The sequence below is a fragment of the Aquarana catesbeiana genome, linkage group LG09, assembly GCF_042186555.1.
Source record: "Aquarana catesbeiana isolate 2022-GZ linkage group LG09, ASM4218655v1, whole genome shotgun sequence".
Taxonomy (NCBI): domain Eukaryota; kingdom Metazoa; phylum Chordata; class Amphibia; order Anura; family Ranidae; genus Aquarana; species Aquarana catesbeiana.
Genome location: NC_133332.1, coordinates 23617609 through 23636747, shown reverse-complemented (window position 1 = coordinate 23636747; position 19139 = coordinate 23617609). Strand labels below are relative to the sequence as shown.

The window sequence follows — 19139 nt, the reverse complement described above, 5'->3', positions numbered from 1 at the left end:
CACTGATAGGAGGCACTAAAGGACATTGATAGGAGGCACTAATTGGCACTAATAGCCAGCATTAATGAGCACTGATAGGCAGCATTAATGGGCACTGTTATGCTGCACTGATGGGCATTGAGCACTGATAGGCTGCACTGATGAGGAGGCACTGATTGGTGGCATTGATGAGCAATGATTGGTGGCGCTGATAGGTGGCATTGATGAGCACTGATAGGCAGCACTCATAGGCTGCACTGGTGGGCACTAATAGAAGTTATTGATGAGCCCTGATAGGCAGCACTCATAGGCTGCACTGGTGGGCACTGATAGGCGGCATTGATGAGCACTGATAGGTGGCACTGATAGGCAGCATTGATGAGCACCTATAGGCTTCACTGATAGGAGGCACTAATAGGTGGCATTGATGAGCAATGATTAGTGGTGCTGATAGGCGGCATTGATGGGCACTGATATGCTACACTGATAGGCTGCAGTGATGAGCACTGATAGGCGGCACTGATGGGCATTGAGCACTGATAGGCAGCATTGATGGCCACTGATAGGTGGCATTGATGAACACTGATAGGTAGCACTGATGGGCACTGATAGGCAGCATTGATGGCCACTGATATGCTGCACTGATGGGCACTGATAGGCAGCACTGATGGGCATTGAACATTGATAGGCAGCATTGATGGGCACTGATAGGCAGCACTGATAAGCTGCACTGGTAGGTGGTATTGATGAGCATGATAGGTGGCACTGAAGAGCATGTATTTTATCCCAACATTGAAAGAAAAATTACGCGCTTTGAATCTAAGTGTCTCCTGCATCTGCAATGTTCAGCTAACATCTCTTTCTAACAAGACCTCTGGAGTACATTCTATTCTTGAAATTATATATATATATATATATATATATATATATATATATATATATATATATATATTGCGTTTTATAGTTTGCCCCCCTACTTTTGTCCCTGTCCCCCCATGTGCCCCCCCTAATTATGAAAGTTAGAGAAGCCACTGCTCCAGATCAACTTTCTTCACAAACATTCTGCAAGTCTGCTGCAAGTTCTGGTTCAGTTATGTTGTGCAATAATTATCCCACCACAGGGGGTCACTGTGGCTGAATTTCCATGCTGTAGACTTGCAGAGCTCTTGCTGTAGACTCACCACTGCAACTTTGCTCTTGCTAGAAACTTACCTTGCACATTTTCTACAAATTGGAAGAGTGTCAACTAGAACTTGTGCTTCAACTGCTCTGCAAGTGTACAACTTGTCAGTGAAAATGTGCAGCAAGTTAACAGACTTACAATTCAACACTGCCACAAATTTATGGCACATTATCCCTGCCATCTGGGGAATAGTTTTGGGGCCTTGTTGAGTGTGTTTTGCAGTGAGGCTATAATCAGACTGAGCTTTGTTTAATTTTTTCTGGCCTCTATTGGTTCTCCTAAGCTCAATGTGTGGATTGCTCCTGCCTGTTACTGTTGAGGAGGTTCCAATAATCACCATGGGAGGAGAATGATTGGGTTAACAATATTTCCCTTACCCAACCATTCCCCAAAGTCCTTGTTCAAAGTTATGGTTTGGGAAGATAATAAATAATTGGAATACCTTTTCAGAGAGTTATTCCCCTTCTAGGCTTCTGCCCATAGATGATGTCTGCATAACCTGTTCTCTCTTTTGGGTCTTGCCTTAGCCTAGAGCAGTGATCTCCAAATTATGGCCCGGGGGTCGGATGGGGCACTATTCTTCCCACTGATTCCAATGATGGGAAACTATTCATCAAACTGACATCAATAATGGGCCACTATTGCTCCCACTGAAACCAGAAATGGGTCACTATTCCTCCCACTGACACCAATGATGGGACACTATTCCTCCAACTGACACCAATAACGGTGCACTATTCTTCCAACTTACTCCAAATGATGGGGCACTATTCCTCCAACTGACACCAATAATGGTGCACTATTCCTCCCACTGACACCAATGATGGGACACTATCCATCAAACTGACATCAATAATGGGGCACTATTCCTCCAACTGATACCAATGAGGAGGCACTATTCCTCTCACTGATACCAATGATGGGGAACTATTCTGCCCACTAAGACCAATGATGAGGCACTATTCCTCTCACTGATACCAATGATGGGACACTACTCCTTTCACTGATACCAATGATGGGACACTACTCCTTTCACTGATACCAATGATGGGACACTACTCCTTTCACTGATACCAATGATGGGGCACTAATCCTCCTTTCACTGATACCAATGATGGGGCATTATTCCTCCCACTGACACCAATGATGGGCCACTATTCCTTCCACTGACCCCAATGATGGGGCACTATTCCTCCCACTGACACCAATGATGGGGCATTATTCCTCCCCCTGATACCAATTATGGGGCAATATTCCTCCCCTGATACCAATGATAGGGCACTATTCCTCCCACTGACACCAATGATGGGGCATTATTCCTCCCCCTGATACCAATGATGGGGCATTGTTTGATCTCAGGGCATTTTCTACTCATGCAGACCACAGTCTGGCCCCCTCAACGTCTGAAGGACAGTAAACTGGCCCTTTGTTCAGAAAGTTTGGAGACCCCTGGCCTAAAGCATGTGCTGGAAGGTCAAGAATTTTAGCTGCCCTGCTGGAGTGTATATATATATATATATATATATATATATATATATATATATATATAAAATTATATATATAGTGGGAACTGGGCTAAAGGTGGTCTACCTAAAAGGAGAATCTATAAAGAGCCTTCATGCTGAAGATGCTTCTCTGGAGCTGTGCAGAAGCTACCGCTGGACATTATAGGACGGAATCCATGTACACAGGTCATGGCATCTTTGCTATCAGAGGGACAAGAGTCAGATTTACTAGACAGAGGCATACTAGTACCTGCTGCCACCTTCAGAATGCCTGTCCTATTTTTGTGTTTTTCTGTATCTTGCACCCCTAAAACCTCTCTACTTGAATTAAATTCAACAATAAAAGGTAAGAAAAAAGCTGCAGTAACTGGCACCCAACTTTGTTTTGCTCCCCACCATAGACAAAGAACCCGACACTGAGATGGTAATGCTAGGATGCCACACTATTTAGCGATATGTGTGTGTAGGAGTGCTGAACTCATAGAGGTTGTATGCAACTTTCGGTAAGGCTAGGTTTCCACTAGTGCGTCCCCAAAGTCGCGCGATTTTGCCGCGATTTTTTACCGCGATTTTACCGCGACTTTTTACCGCGATTTGGAGCAATGCCTGTATCTATAGACCTCAAGTCGCATCAAAGTGGGACCAAAGTAGTGCAGGGACTACTTTGAAGTCGCTGCGACTTGAAGTCGCACAGATATGAACGGTACTCATTGGAAATCATGGGAAACAATTTGTCATGCGACTTTTCAGTCCCAAGTCGCATGAAAAGTCGCACTAGTGGAAACAGAGCCTTAACCTAAATCTAGGCATCTTAAGTCAGTGTGGCCACTCTGTCATAAGAAGGCGCGTCTCGTTAATTTAGTGGTGCTAAGCTCATCTAACCTGATAGTTTATCTTCCTTAGGTTTATCCTAGGTTTTGGTTACTGTGTTTTCCTCTGCTGCTGCCTCTAGCAATGGTGTGAGAGCTGCACTAATCAGGCTAACAATATTTATCTCTCCCTGACCAACCACTAGGAGGTTCATTACCAATAATATACAGCTGTGCTCATAAGTTTAAATACCCTGGCACAATTTATGATTTCTTGGTCATTTTTCAGAGAACATGAATGATAACACAAAAACTTTCCTTTCACTCATGGTTAGTGTTTGACTGAAACCATTTATTATCATTGAACTGTGTTTACTCTTTTTAAATCATAATCACAACAGAAACTACCCAAAATTACCCTGATCAAAAGTTTACATACCCTAGTGATTTCATCCTGATAACATGCACACAAGTTGACACAAAGGGGTTTGAATGAATATTAAAGGAAACCATCCTCACCTGTGATCTGTTTGCTTGTAATTAGTGTGTGTGTATAAAAGGTCAATGAGTTTCTGGACTCCTGACAGACCCTTGCATCTTTCATCCAGTGCTGCACTGATGTTTCTGGATTCTCAGTCATGGGGAAAGCAAAAGAATTGTCAAAGGATCTGCGGGAAAAGGTAGTTGAACTGTATAAAACAGGAAAGGGATAGAAAAAGATATCCAAGGAATTGAGAATGCCAATCAGCAGTGTTCAAACTCTAATCAAGAAGTGGAAAATGAGGGGTTCAGTTGAAACCAAACCACGGTCAGGTAGACCAACTAAAATTTCAGTCACAACTGCCAGGAAAATTGTTGGGGATACAAAGAAAAAGACACAAATAACTTCAGGTGAAATACAGGACTCTCTGAAAACATGTGGTGTGACTGTTTCAAGATGCACAATAAGGAGGCACTTGAAGAAAGATGGGCTGCATGGTCGAGTTGCCAGAAGAAAGCCATTACTACGCAAATGCCACAAAGTATCCCACTTACAATACGCCAAACAGCACAGAGACAAGCCTCAAACCTTTTGGCACAAAGTCATTTGGAGTGATGAGACCAAAATTGAGCTCTTTGGCCACAAACATAAATGCTACATTTGGAGAGGAGTTAAGAAGGCCAATGATGAAAGGTACACCATTCCTACTGTGAAAGACGGAGGTGGATCACCGACTTGGGGATGTGTGAGCTACAAAGGCACAGGAAATTTGGTCAAAATTGATGGCAAGATGAATGCAGTATGTTATCAAAAAATACTGGAGGAACATTTACATTCATCAGCCCAAAAGTTGCGCATGGGCCGTGCTTGGACATTCCAACATGACAATGATCCAAAACACAAGGCCAACTCGACCTGTCATTGGCTACAACAGAATAAAGAGAAGGTTCTGGAGTGGCCATCTCAGTCTCCTGACCTCAATATCATTGAGCCACTCTGGGGAGATCTCAAACGTGCCATTCATGCAAGACAGCTCAAGAATTTACAGGAACTGGAGGCTTTTTAGAGGAATGGGCAGCTTTACCACGTGAGAAGATAAAGAGCCTCATCCACAAATACCAGAAAAGACTTCAAGCTGTCATTGAAGTTAAAGGGGGCAATACACGGTATTAAGAATTGGGGTATGTAAACTTTTGATCAGGGTCATTTGGGTAGTTTCTGTTGTCATTATGATTTAAAAAGAGTAAACACAGTCGATTAATAAGAAATGGCTTCAGCCAAACATCTCCAGTACATTTTAGTCAACTAAAATCATTTTAGTCAACTAAAATCTAATGGGTTTAGTTCAATTGTAATGCATTATTTAAGCATTTCTCTAGAATTTCCTAACTCATTATATACTTCTGGAGTAAGAAATCTAATAACAGGTTATTATTTATGGTATTAAGGTTTGAACCTGCGCTACAGACATAGATTTAGCCATTGTGATATATAACTTATATATCGCAACAGCTAAATCTTATCATTCATATTCTCTGAGAAATCATAAATTCTGCCAGGGTATGTGAACTTATGAGCACAACTGTATGCTGGGAGAGGGTATACATGACCTTGGGAAGTCAGTTTTCCCTTGGGCCACTTGCGAGGGCTAGGGATGTGCTTGGCTTCCTGAGAGGGTGACCATGAAGCTGGGCAAAAGCCTGCTTTTGAGTCCCAGCCTGTGTAGTTTGGGGATTGAGGAGCCATGGAGGATCTCCAGATGTGCTTCAGAAGCTTGGATGTGAAGCCTGGATCTCACTGGAGTAAGGTTGTCTTCTCCCCAGGATTGGAGGGGGGGGGTTCTATTCATGTGGAGACCATAAGTACTTTTGTATCCTAACCCTTTTCTGAAGTCTGGTAGTCCAGTGGTGTCCTGTGCTCTTACCGTGGAGTTTTAAGTGAGAGCCAATAAACTCCTTTTGTGTTGCATCTAAAAGTGACTGGCACCCATCTGTACACCTTTTTCACTATTGCCTGAGGACTATCCTGGATAGGATATCCTGATGCTAACCCTTCCTGTATCTGGGGTACTACACCTGCCTCCAGGGGTCAGAGGGTGCTACATTTGCATCTTAAATAACTTGGGTTAGTCAATAAAGACACTTAAACTCCGAACTTTCTGTGTTAAACAAAAGATAACACTGTACGATACTCTACTACTGCCAAAATGGTTACACATTTGCATAAATCTCCCGATTTTCACCAACATTTTGGAGAAATTAAATCTTTCAATTTTGCTCATCCCCACCCATCATACCTGTTGCAGATGAAGGATAAATCCAGTGCACGGATGCGTTGTTACATATTTCAGAGATTCTGGAATTCTTTATGAATTCCCGGTCTTGTATCGGCTCTTGGGCAGGAACCCAGAATACGGACTGTTCATAGATGGTTGTAGTAATTTCACCTTCCTGCAATAAAATGCACAGTGTTAATAAACATTGCTCAGATGGGAGACAGAGATAAAAAGTAACATTGTTTATAAACTATGTTCAGATGGGAGATAGAGAGATACAAACTCACATTGTTTATAAACATTGATCAGAGAGGGGATAGAGAGATACAAAGTAACACTTTTTATTAACACTGATCAGACAGAGAGAGAGTGAGAGAGAGAGAGAGAGAGAGAGAGAGAGAGAGAGAGAGAGAGAGAGAGAGAGAGAGAGAGATACAAAGTAACATTGTTTATAAACATTTATTAGATGGGAGATAGAGAGATGCAAAGTGACGTTGTTTATAAACATTGATTAGACAGGAGATAGAGAGATACAAAGTAACATTGTTTATAAACATTGATCAGAGAGGGGATAAAAAGATACAAAGTAACTCTTTTTATTAACATTGATGAGAGAGAGAGAGAGAGAGAGAGAGAGAGAGAGAGAGAGAGAGAGAGAGACAGTAATTTATTAGATGGGAGAGAGAGAGATACAAAGTAACATTGTTTATAAATATTGATCAGAGAAGAGATAGAGAGATACAAAGTAACACTTTTTTTTAACATTGATCAGACGGAGAGAGAGATACAAAGTAACATTGTTTATAAACATTGATTAGATGGGAGATAGAGAGATACAAAGTAAAATTGTTTATAAACAATGATTAGATGGGAGATAGAGAGATACAAAGTAACACTTTTTATTAACACTGATGAGAGAGAGAGAGAGAGAGAGAGAGAGAGAGAGAGAGAGAGAGAGAGAGAGAGAGAGAGAGAGAGAGAGAGAGAGAGAGAGATACAAAGTAACATTATTTATAAACATTGATCAGAGAGGAGATAGAGAGATACAAAGTAAAAAACTTTTTATTAACATTGATCAGACAGAGAGAGAGATACAAACTAACATTGTTTATAAACATTGATCAGAGAGGAGATAGGCCCCTTTCACATGGGGTGAACCTACTTGCTCCACGGGGGACCTGTCGCTCAGCAGCACAAACATAGGCACAGCCCGCTCTACCCTATAGGCAGTCGGATGTAAACGGACCGGCTGTCCATTTACACCTGACTGCCCTCCAAGCCGATCCGCAATACCAAGTATCATTGTTTATAAACATTGTTCAGACAAGAGATAGAGAGATACAAGGTAACATTGTAAAAGACATAAAAGTAAAACACAAACAACATATCCCAAAACAATAAGGAACATACATATATATACAAAATCAAATATTGCCTCCTCCCTCTAACACCACCACCTCTACCTGTATACATTGCATGTAATTTAACAGTTTTTCTTGCAGCTCTTTGCCCACTCTTATCATGTTGATGTTGGTGTACATGCAGTGTGCTTGCTCGTATCTTTCTAAATCAGTGAGAGGTTGTTTTTAAAACAGAATTACCCAACCAATCACAGTGTGGTAAGAGAAAACCTCAGATGCACAGCACACTCAGTGCAGTAAACATAAGAGCATGGCAGAAAATTACTGCATTTTCACTTCTAGCTCAGGGAAGTCATTTGAAATAGGTAGTGAGCATAGGTGTGCGCAGGGGGTGTGCCAGGTGTGCCTGGGCACACCCTAATGACCCGTGCAGCGCAGATTCCCCCTGCTGTTATTTCACCAAAAGCCCCCAAATAGGGCTCCTAAAAACAGTTGTAAAAAAAAAAAAAAAAAAAAGAAAATAAAAATAATAAAAATAAAAAATCTACTGACACCAACCTGTGCTCTATTGACATGTCCACTGCCCTGTTAACACTGTCCATGTTTTAACACATTTTAAAATGATTTTTACATTTATTTATAAGAGTGTGTGTGTGTGTATATTACGCATACATACATACACGCGTGTTTGAGCTTTGGGGTGCACACCCTAATACAAAAGGCTGCGCACACATATAGTAGTGAGCCAAGTAAAGTTGCATTCCAGGTACTCAGCTTCTTTGTAAAAAATGTAGGTGCACTATGAGTAATGTCCAGCGAGGTGCATGACACCTCCTGGGCTTAGCTCTATTATTTATATCTGACAGCTTTATCATACTCCCAGAAGACAGCGATCACTGTAGTTCCAGGAGAGCGACGCTGATCATTCTAGGCTATGCTGATTGAACAGCTTGAACTTGAATCCTTCTGCTATGCCCGCCCTCGCCTCCTCCTGCCCATTCACAGAAGCCTTTCTATTATGTGAGCACATTCACAAAATACAAAGGCTTCTTTGAATGGGCAGCAGAAGGGAGGGCGGGCATAGCTACTCTGTGTGCTGTGTTCTCCTCTCTCACATCCCTATCAGATATAAATGATAGAGATAAGTCCATAAGATGACATGCACCTCTTTAGACTTAACTCACAGCGTGCCTTCACTTTTTACAAAGTGGTTGAATTTCTCTCTTTTGTAAAAAAAACAAAAAAAAAACCATAATGATTTTGAGTCAGTTTAACCACTTGCTGACCAGCAGTTTAACAATTACCTTCGTGGTTCCCCCGCCACCTACCCGTACGTCGCATGGGAAATTCCTGGTTTGCAGGTGCATGTGCCCCTGCTTCTTGCGCTGTGGTTGGACACAGCATCAGCGTGTCAGCAAGCTCACAGCCAATTGATCACTGTATTAGTGTCACTAGCGACATCAGATAGTGTCAGTTAGTGTCCCTCCCAGCAAGTGTCAGTTAGCGCCAGTCCCCGATTGCCCTCCACTCTATCAAAGGGGTTGATTTATTAAACTTAAGGACCGAGCCTCTTTTTGAGATTTGTTGATTACAAGTTAAAAACATTTTTTTTTTTTGCTAGAAAATTACTTAGAACCCCCAAACATTATACATTTTTTTCTAACACCCTAGAGAACAAAATGGCGGTCGTTGCAATACTTTCTATCACACCATATTTGCGCAACGGTCTTAAAAGCGCACTTTTTTTGGAAAAAAAATAAACTTTTTTGAATTCAAAAATAAGACAACAGTAAAGTTACCCCAATTTTTTATATTGTGAAAGATAATGTTACGCCGAGTAAATTGATACACGTCACGCTTCAAAATTGCGCCCGCTCGTGGAATGGCGACAAACTTTTACCCTTAAAAATCTCTATAGGCAACGTTTAAAAAATTCTATAGGTTGCATGTTTTGAGTTACAGAGAAGATCTAGGGCTAGAATTATTACTCTCGCTCTACCGATCGCGGCGATACCTCACATGTGTGGTTTGAACTCCGTTTTCATATGCGGGCGCTACTCATGTATGCGTTCGCTTCTGCACGCGAGCTCGGCGGGACGGGGCGCGTTCAAAAATTTTTTTTCTTATTTATTTTACCTTTTATTTTTTTATTTTTACTCTGTTCTTTAGAAAAAAAAATGGTGTCACTTTTTTCCTATCCTATTTTATTCCTATTACAAAGAATGTAAACATCCCTTGTAATAGAAAAAAAACATGACAAATATTTCTGATCATATTTTGTTTATTTATTATTATTTAGGATTTATATAGAGCCAACGGTTTACGCAGCGCTTTACAACATAAAAGGAAGACAGTACAGTTACAATACAATAAAATACAATAGGGTTAAGAGGGCCCTGCTCAGAAGAGCTTACAATCTAATAGTGTGGGGCAAGTGGTATAAAAGGTTGTATCTCTGGGGAAAGAGCTGATGGAAGTGACAAGAGATTAGCTGGAGGTGTGATGGGCTTCCCTGAAGGGAGGAGTTTTCAGGGATCGCCTAAAGGCAGCCAGAGTAGGAGACAGCCGGACGGATTGAGGTAGAGAGTTCCAGAGGATGGGAGAGGCTCTGGAGAAATCCTGGAGATGGGAGGAGGAGACAAGGGAGCTTGAGAGCAGGAGGTCTTGAGAGAAGTGGAAAGGACAGTTATGGTGATATTTGGAAACAAGATCGGTGATGTCGCTCGGGGGCAAAGTTGTGAATGGATTTGTATGTTGTTGTTAGTATTTTGAATTTAATTCGCTAGGTGATGGCAAAAATAAAAAAACCCAGTTGTGATCAAAGACCATCAAAAGTAAGCTCTATTTGTGTAAATGAAATTATATACCTTTCATTTTGGTACAATGTTGCATGACCGCACAATTACCAGTTAAAGTAGCGCAGTGCTGAATAGTAAAAAAATGGCCTGGTCATGAAGGGGGTAAAACCTCATGGAGCTTAAGTGGTTAAGAGACCATTGACTGCCTTGAAGTGTTCTGGAACCCCTTTATTTCTGCTGGCGGCTAAGTGGTCACCTATCCCATCTCTATCTCAGCTGTGAATTCAATATGTATATTTCCTGCCAAAAAGGAAGCAAATCTTCCAGACTATTAATACATTTTTTTTCTCACCATGAAGGTTCTTGTTATGTTGTGGATATAAATATGGTGTTTCAATGTAACGACAATGATAAAATAGATTTCAGCATTGCTACAAGAGCTCTCTAATTGTCTGCTCCGGGTGCAAAATCCACCAAGTCTGGTCACCTCTGCAACACCAGTATTTGTTTGTCTCTGGTCACAGTTAATTGAGGGCATTTTGTTCTACCTTCTTCAGGACACCTGGTGTCCAACCACCAGCCCAAGGGCCACGCGTGGCCCCTTGGTGTATGATGTGCAGCCCTCGGACCTCTGCAGTTTATAGTGGGAACATTGGGGATTATTTACGAAAGGCATATCCACTTTGCACTGCAAGTGCACTTGAAAGCTCTGCTGATTTTATCATCCAATCATGTGCGAGCTAAAATGCTGTTTTCTATTTTCCTTGCATGTCCCCCTCGGATCTACTACTTCCAAGTGCACTTGCAGTGCTAAGTGGAGTTTCCTTTAGTAAATAACCCCCCTTGCATCCTCTCCTAACTCTGTGACCCTCATTTCCTCTATTAGGTCTGACTGTCCTATCAAGTATTAAATATACTGAGTATTATGGTGATGACAGCAAGGTCACTGTAAAATTATGGGGCCCCGAACAAATTATGGGGCCCGGAAAGAAAAACACTAACCAAAATCAAATAAAAAAATCACAAATATTAAAAAATAAATGATAAAAATAAAATAAAAATAAAGAGAAAAGAAATATCAAGAAATAAAAAATAAATAATAGATATAAAAATAAAAATAAATACATATAAAAATAAATTAACATAAAAAACTGTACCCCCCCCCAGGCATGTGGGTGCCCCTCAGTCGTCTCCATACTCAGCAAGGGACAAGATCCGATCGCTTTCCACCACTGCCGATGGCTCCGGTAAGCGGCGGAGGGCACCGGAGCGTGGCGGGAGGGCGGGGGAGGGGGGGGGCGGCCCTCTCCTGCTGCCAATAAAAGTGATTTTGCGGCGAATCCGCCACAGAGACCACTTTTATCGGAAACCGGACCGCCGGCCGAAGAAGAGGATACCGGGGTTATGGCAGCTAGCTGCTGCCATAACAATGATATTCATTTATTTTTTAATATTTATTATTTTTTATTTGATTTTGTTTAGTATTTTTCTTTTCTCCGTTTAAGCATAACTAGGTCCTTTCATTATAGCTTGGTACATGCACCCATTCTTATCATTACATTAATCTTTTTTCCCCCTTTAGTTCTAAATATATATATATATATATATATACACATTTTTAATTAATATTAATTCATAAGTGTTATGCAATAGTGGTCCATGAATATATTTAATGCTTTACTGCATATTTTTTAAATATGATGTTTATGTGAATATTCTCTTATATAAATAAATAAATAAATATATATATATATGTCTTTCATATGCATGTATATTTTGTTCATATACGTACCACCTATATCATTATTGATGTACTGTAAGGGGTTTTATTTATTATTGTCTATATGTTGGAGGGAGATTAGTACTCTCTCCACAAGATGGCAGTATACCAAGGCTTTGTCTTTGGCCTACGTAACATCAGCTTGTGAAAGGAGCGTGCACTGTGTACACCATTCTAGTGCCCATGCTCTGAAACGCGTCGCCAGCACGCCAGTTACGCCATCGCACCCCAACGTTGTGTTCCAGCCCTCTCCATCGAGCTCCAGCTACTCTCCAAGCCTCATTTTTAATCCCATCTGATCGTCAAGCAACCTGTGGGCCAGGACAGCTACAACGGCGGGTTGTGTGAGCCGCATGAACGTCCAACAGCCGGGACGGATGACAGCATCTCACTGGATCAACATGTGCTTACTTTCCATACCTCAATGTGTGTTTATATTGCTATTATGTACCAATAAATGATACAGTTTTTACTCAGGAGGCGCCTGTTTCTCTCTCTTTCCGCATGTGGGTGCAGGTGTACAGTGCATCTGGAAAGTATTTACAGCGTTTCACTTTTTCCACGTTTTGTTATGTTACAGCCTTACTCCAAAATGGATTACATTCATTATTTTCCTTCAAATGATACAAACAATACCCCATAATAACAAAGTCCTCTGCAATGTCGCAGTACCGCTAAAAATCACAGATCACCGCCAATACTAGTAAAAAAAAATTAAATAAAGTATATATATATATAAAATAATAAAAATGCCATAAATCTTTCCCATAGTTTATAGACGCTATAACTTTTGCGCAAACCAATCAATATACGCTTATTGCAATTTTTTTACCAAAAATATGTAGAAGAATATATAATGGCCTAAACTGATAAAGGAATTTGTTTTTTAAAAACATTTTTGGGGATATTTATTATAGCAAAAAGTAAAAAATATTGTTTTTCAAAATTGTCACTCATGTTTTGTTTATAGCACAAAAAAAAAAAAACCGCAGAGGTGATCAAATACCACCAAAAGAAAGCTCTATTTGTGGGGGAAAAAAAACAATGTCAATTTTGTTTGGGTACAATGTCGCACGGCCGCGCAATTGTCAGTTAAAGTGACGCAGTGCAGTATTGCAAAAAATGGCCTGGTCATTAAGCAGGCAAATCTTCTGGTCTGTAAGTGGCTAACAGTGCATGTCAGAGCACAAACTGAGCCATGAAGTCCAAGGAATTGTGAGTAGACCTCAGAGACAGGATTGTATGGAAGCACAGATCTGGGGAAGGGTACAGAAACATTTCTGCAGCATTGAAGGTCCCAATGAGCACAGTGGTCTCCATCATCTGTAAATGGAAGAAGTTTGGATCCACCAGGACTGTTCCTAGAGGGGGCTCCCCGGCCAAACTGAGCGATCGGGGGAGAAGGGCCTTAGTCAGGGAGGTGACCGAGAACCCGATGGTCACTCTGACAGAGCTCCAGCATTTCTCTGTGGAGAAAGGAGAACCTTCCAGAAGAACAACCATCTCTGCAGCACTCCACCAATCAGGCCTGTATAGTAGAGTGGCCAGACGGAAGCCACTCCACAGTAAAAGGTACATGACAGCCCGCCTGGAGTTTGCCAAAAGGCAGCTGAAGGACTCTCAGACCATGAGAAACAAAATTCTCTGGTCTGATGAAACAAAGATTGAACTCTTTGGCCTGAATGGCAATCGTCATGTCTGGAGGAAACCAGGCACTGCTCAACGCCTAGCCAATACCATCCCTACAGTGAAGCATGGTGGTGGCAGCTTAATGATGTGGGGGTGTTTTTCAGCGGCAGGAACTGGGAGACTAGTCAGGATCAAGGGAAAGATGAATGCAGCAATGTACAGAGATATCCTTAATGAAAACCTGCTCCAGAGCGCTCTGGACCTCAGACTGGGGTGAAGGTTCATCTTACAACAGGACAACGACCCTAAGTACACAGCAAAGATAACAAAGAAGTGGCTACGGGACAACTCTGGGAATGTCTTTGAGTGGCCCAGCCAGAGCCCAGAACCCGACTGAACATCTCTGGAGAGATCTAAAAATGGCTATGCACCGACGCTCCCCATCCAACCTGATGGAGCTTGAGAGGTCCTGCAAAGAAGAATGGGAGAAACTGCCCAAAAATAGGTGTGCCAAGCTTGTAGCATCATACTCAAAAAGACTGGAGGCTGTAATTGGTGCCAAAGGAGCTTCAACAAAGTATTGAGCAAAGGCTGTGAATACTTATGTACACAGGATTTTTGTTATTTTTAATAAATTTGCAAAGGTTTCAAACAAACTTCCTTCACGTTGTCCTTCAAGGTGTTAACTGTGTTCCCTGTGTGTGTTCTAACTGTAGGGGGGATGGGCTGCCTGGGACATGACAGAGATCACTGCTCCCGATCACTGGGAACAGAAGATCTCTATCATGCCTCCTGTCAGAATGGGGATCTGCCTTGTTTTCAAAGGCAGATCCCCATTCTGCCTCTGTACTAGGTGACCGTGGCTCACTGGCGGACACCGAGTCCGCCCGACCCGCGGGGCACACTCCCGGAGCTTGCAGCGGGCGCGAGCCTGCGCGAGGCGACGTACAATGATGGTGATTCGCACAGGAGACCCAACCTGCCGCAGTACAACTGCGGCGGGCGGACGTTGACTGGTACAACTGCTTAGGGCGGTCGTTGACTGGTTAAGGACTGAGGTTGAGAACCATTGCTGTACAATACCCATTGCTTACTGTCTTCATTCAAGAAATAAAGGGGCCACTAAATATGTTTACTGGCCCCCCTCTCCTACCGGCAGCGCTGCGGGGGGGGCGACCAAAGCTTAAAGAAGGGAGGGTCTGATTGTGGAGAGGGGTGATTAGAATAGCGGGGGGGGACACAATCACTGAAGCCAAGCTGGAAGGAGAGGAGGAGAAGATGGTTGCGATGAAGGAGGAATCACAGGGGATTGGTTCTAGTAATTGCTCCTCACCCTGACGGTCTAGTCAACTACCATAAAATGTATGGGCCCCTCGATGAACATATAGATCCTGGGCCCCGTGCAGGAGGACCAGTGGTGTCCTCCATCGGGTGTCAGGGGCTGCATTAGAGGCCTCCTTTGATTGATTTGATGGACGCCTGTGTAGCGCTGGTAGATTTTCAATCTATTGCTTATTGGTGAATCTAGTGGGTTATCTGTTCAAACATAGTCAGATTTGCCTCTGTTCCAGCTTGGCTGAGTTGCATGTAGTTTCACACTATGCCTGTGGGTGTCGTTGTCACCATGGGTCGGTGTTGGAAAGGCAACACGCTGAAGCGTATAAGTGCTCCTCTGTCCCAGAGACAACTCGGTGGAGGTGGTCCTCCGAGTTGCATTCTGGGAGAGGGTATTTATGGGAAGGACGCCATGTTTTAGGGTTCGTTTTCGTTCCACCTGCTGGCCCTCCTGGCCGACAGGTATGTGTTAGGAGTACTACCTCGTGGTCCTCCGTCCGGGAGGCCCACGTCGCTGCGGCGTGTGGGTGGGCCCAGAAGCCTGTCTGGGGCCTACCACAGCGGCAGAGGAATGGTCCTGAGCTGTCTGTCCTATGGGAAGAAGCTGGACAACCGAGGAGATCCCAGGGGAGGACCCGTCATGGAAGGATCATGCAGAGAGCTGGTCTGGAGAGGGGCCTGGTGACTCAGTTGGAGGATGCATCCTAAAGTAATCTTACCGCATAGTACTGCCGGGTCGGCTTAAAGGTTGCTAGTGCTAGTGCTGTGTTTTCTGTTCATCGTAAACCATTACATACTGTGGCAGAGGATCGTACGGGTTTTGTTCCAATCAAGTCTGTGGCAGAGACTTTTGTTCGTGCTACGTACTGGCTGCTAGGTTAGTGAGAGAGAGGTAACAGCCCGCTTTAAACCAGCAGCTCCACCGAGAGTTAGTGCTGCACGTGGTTTTTTTTTTTTTATTCAACCTAGTTGACTATGTAACTGTGTAAACCTATTTTTACAATCACTGTATTGAAACCGCGGCAATGCTGTACAGCTGTCAGTCTCCCGTCAAGCACCATCAACTCTTCATTTTTAAGTTGCATTATTTTTATTAGACAGACAGGCACTTGGGAATGTTCTTGTCAATCAATAAACAGTCGCCTCCCAAGCCATATGTCCAGTATAGAGACTCACTGTCAATGTGTTTCCAAAAGTCTCACTTGAACACTGCCAAGGAACATGGAACGATTCCAGAGAACACACGGGTTCTTAGACTTGGTGCCAGTTGGCATGTAATTTCTAACTTACGAATAATTAACGCGGATGACAATCTTCCAAGATAAAGCCATAGGGTGTCATCTTCTATACGTACGCCAAGCCAATTGGAACCGTTTTCTCCGATGTGAGCCTTCACATATATACTTTATAGCATAAGCGTAAGTAGCCCGCAACGTTTTATAATTGATGAGTTCTAACAGTTCTGCCCTGCGAAACATTTGCTAAGGAAGTATACAAAATGTGCCGCCATATGTGACCAGATGTCATAGTGCCGACTTGTGGGTGTTGTTTACTTCTAAATATTTTTTTCTCTCTCATTAATGGACCTATGAACTTGCAGTACAACTAGAACTTTTCACAAGAGAGGTAAAAGCAAGTGGTTGGCTTTTGTGTTTTTTGGGGAGGTGCAAAGCACCTCCTGACTTAGTGGGCAAAATAGTGTGTAGCACAGACCTCCCAAACAGGCCTTGCAGGTTTGTCCCAGGTTCTATTCCCACGTGAGTGCATGGGAGCCAGGCACACAGCAGCTCCCAAAGTCTTAAGCCTCGTACACACGATCATCGGATCGTTGGCCGACAAAACCGTGGAATTTTGTCCGAAGGGCGTTGGCCCAAACTTGTCTTGCGTACACAAGGCCACACAATTGTTGGACAACAATTACGAACGTAGTGACGTCCTAGACTTACTATGTGGTTTTTCAGCTCTTTAGCGCCACCCTTTGGGCTCCTCCTGCTAATTTCGTGTTAGTAGTAGTTTGGTGAGTGTTGATTCGCACTTTTCAGTTCGTTTCTGAACGGCCGTTCATCAACCAGCCATGTTGTGGAATCGGAGGAGATAACGTGTTATTTATTATTGGCCTTGGAGTTATTGCTTTGACCCAAGTCCAGTCCAGGAACAAGAGGAGGAGGAGTTCTTGGACCAAAAATTGGTTGCTTTAATAATCGTGACCAATTATGTCATATGCCTTTGCTGCGGGAGCTCCAGGAGAATAATCCGGATGATTTTCAGAATTATCTCCGGATGACGGACCCCTGCTTTCACCAACTCTTGGCATTGCTGACCCCCTATATTAAGAAGCAGGACACATGCATGAGGCTTTTATTTTATTTTTTGGTTGAATAATGATGATTTGATTTGGTATATTTTCTATATTTTTGGATGCATAGAATGCACTTTTTGGTTAAGTTCTATTGGCAGATATCATGTCTAATTTTATTTGTTTTCTTTTTTTAATGCACAATAAAAAAGTTATGGAGAATAATACTTGGCTATGTGTTTTACTTCAAATGACATTTTGGGAGTCGGCAGTTACATTTAAAAAATACAATGTAACATTGACAAGGGACACCAACATAGTTGTATCTTTGATTTTAAAAACTATAGGATAATGGTGTTGTGGTAACTTGCCCAACAAAAAAAACAAAAAAAACAAAAAAAGATAATATTATTCTTGATATCACTGGAAAAAAAAAGCCTTTGGAAATGTGTTTGCAATAACTCCATCAGTATCACCAGCAAAGCAGCTTCATTATTATCCCATTAAAGAAGAAGAGAATTGTGCGCTGCATTTCCAGATTTCATAATTTGCCGCGTCACGAATGTTAATTCTCCATTATGAACGCAAGTTTACAAGACCGACCGCTTCCGGCTCATCCTTGCTTCCGAGCATGCGTGTTTGTACTTCGGACTTTTGTCCGACGGACTTGTGTACACACGATCAGAAAATCCGACAACACACATTTGTCCGCGGAAAATTTGAAAACCTGCCATCCAACATTTGTCGGCGGAAAGTCAGACAACAATTGTCCGATTTACTGTCAACAGCCTGTCATCAAACATTTCTCGTCGGAAAGACCGATCGTGTGTATGAGGCTTTAACGTCTTGTTGAACTTGGATGGGGTGTAGGGAACCCTTGGGATACTCCTGAATTCAGTACATCCATAGGTGTGCGCAGCCTATTGCATTAGGGTGTGCACCCCAAATGTATTAAAACATGGATGGTGTTAGTAGGGGATTGGAGGGTGTCAGTAGAGCAATGGACTTTTCAGTAGTTTTTTAATTTTTTTATATTTTACCCCACGTTGGGGGGCTTTGGTAAAATATCAGCAGGGGGAAACTGCCTTGCACTGGGTGATTAGGGTGTGCCGAGGCACACCCGGAACACCCCCTGCACACTCCTAACACCAGGGGACTCTCTACCTTCTGCCTACTTTCTTCATGGACATCTCCCTCCCTTTCTGCAGAGACTACAGGGGCAACAATTCTGGGATTTTACAGCAGTGTGAATCCTACTTTGGCAGCTCTAGCACAGTCTCCCAACGGGTTAAACAGCAAGTAGTCGTTAGGGTCATACTTTCAAGCCTATACTCACTGTGCCTCCAGATACACTATTACCAAAAGTATTGGGACGCCTGCCTTTACACGCACATGAACTTTAATGGCATCCCAGTCTTATGCTCCGTACACACGGTCGGATTTTCCGTTGGAAAATGTCCGATCGGAGCGTGTTGTCGGAAATTTCGACCGTGTGTGGGCTCCATCGGACATTTTCCATCGGATTTTCCGACACACAAAGTTGGAGAGCAGGAGATAAAATTTTCCGACAACAAAATCCGTTGTCGGAAATTCCGATTGTGTGTACACAAATCCGATGGACAAAGTGCCAGGCATGCTCAGAATAAATAAAGAGATAAAAGCTAATGGCCACTGCCCCGTTTATAGTCCCGACGTACGTGTTTTACGT

General features: G+C 42.7%; 1 protein-coding gene across 1 annotated transcript in view; it reads right to left on the bottom strand.

Moving 5' to 3' along the window:
• TNMD (tenomodulin) overlaps positions 1 to 19139 on the bottom strand; it is a 164990-nt gene that overhangs the window by 42142 nt on the left and 103709 nt on the right. Inside the window, exon 5 of the mRNA XM_073598138.1 lies at positions 6254 to 6407. Coding sequence (XP_073454239.1) covers positions 6254 to 6407 — 154 coding nt within the window. The remainder of the gene's footprint in view (positions 1 to 6253; positions 6408 to 19139) is intronic.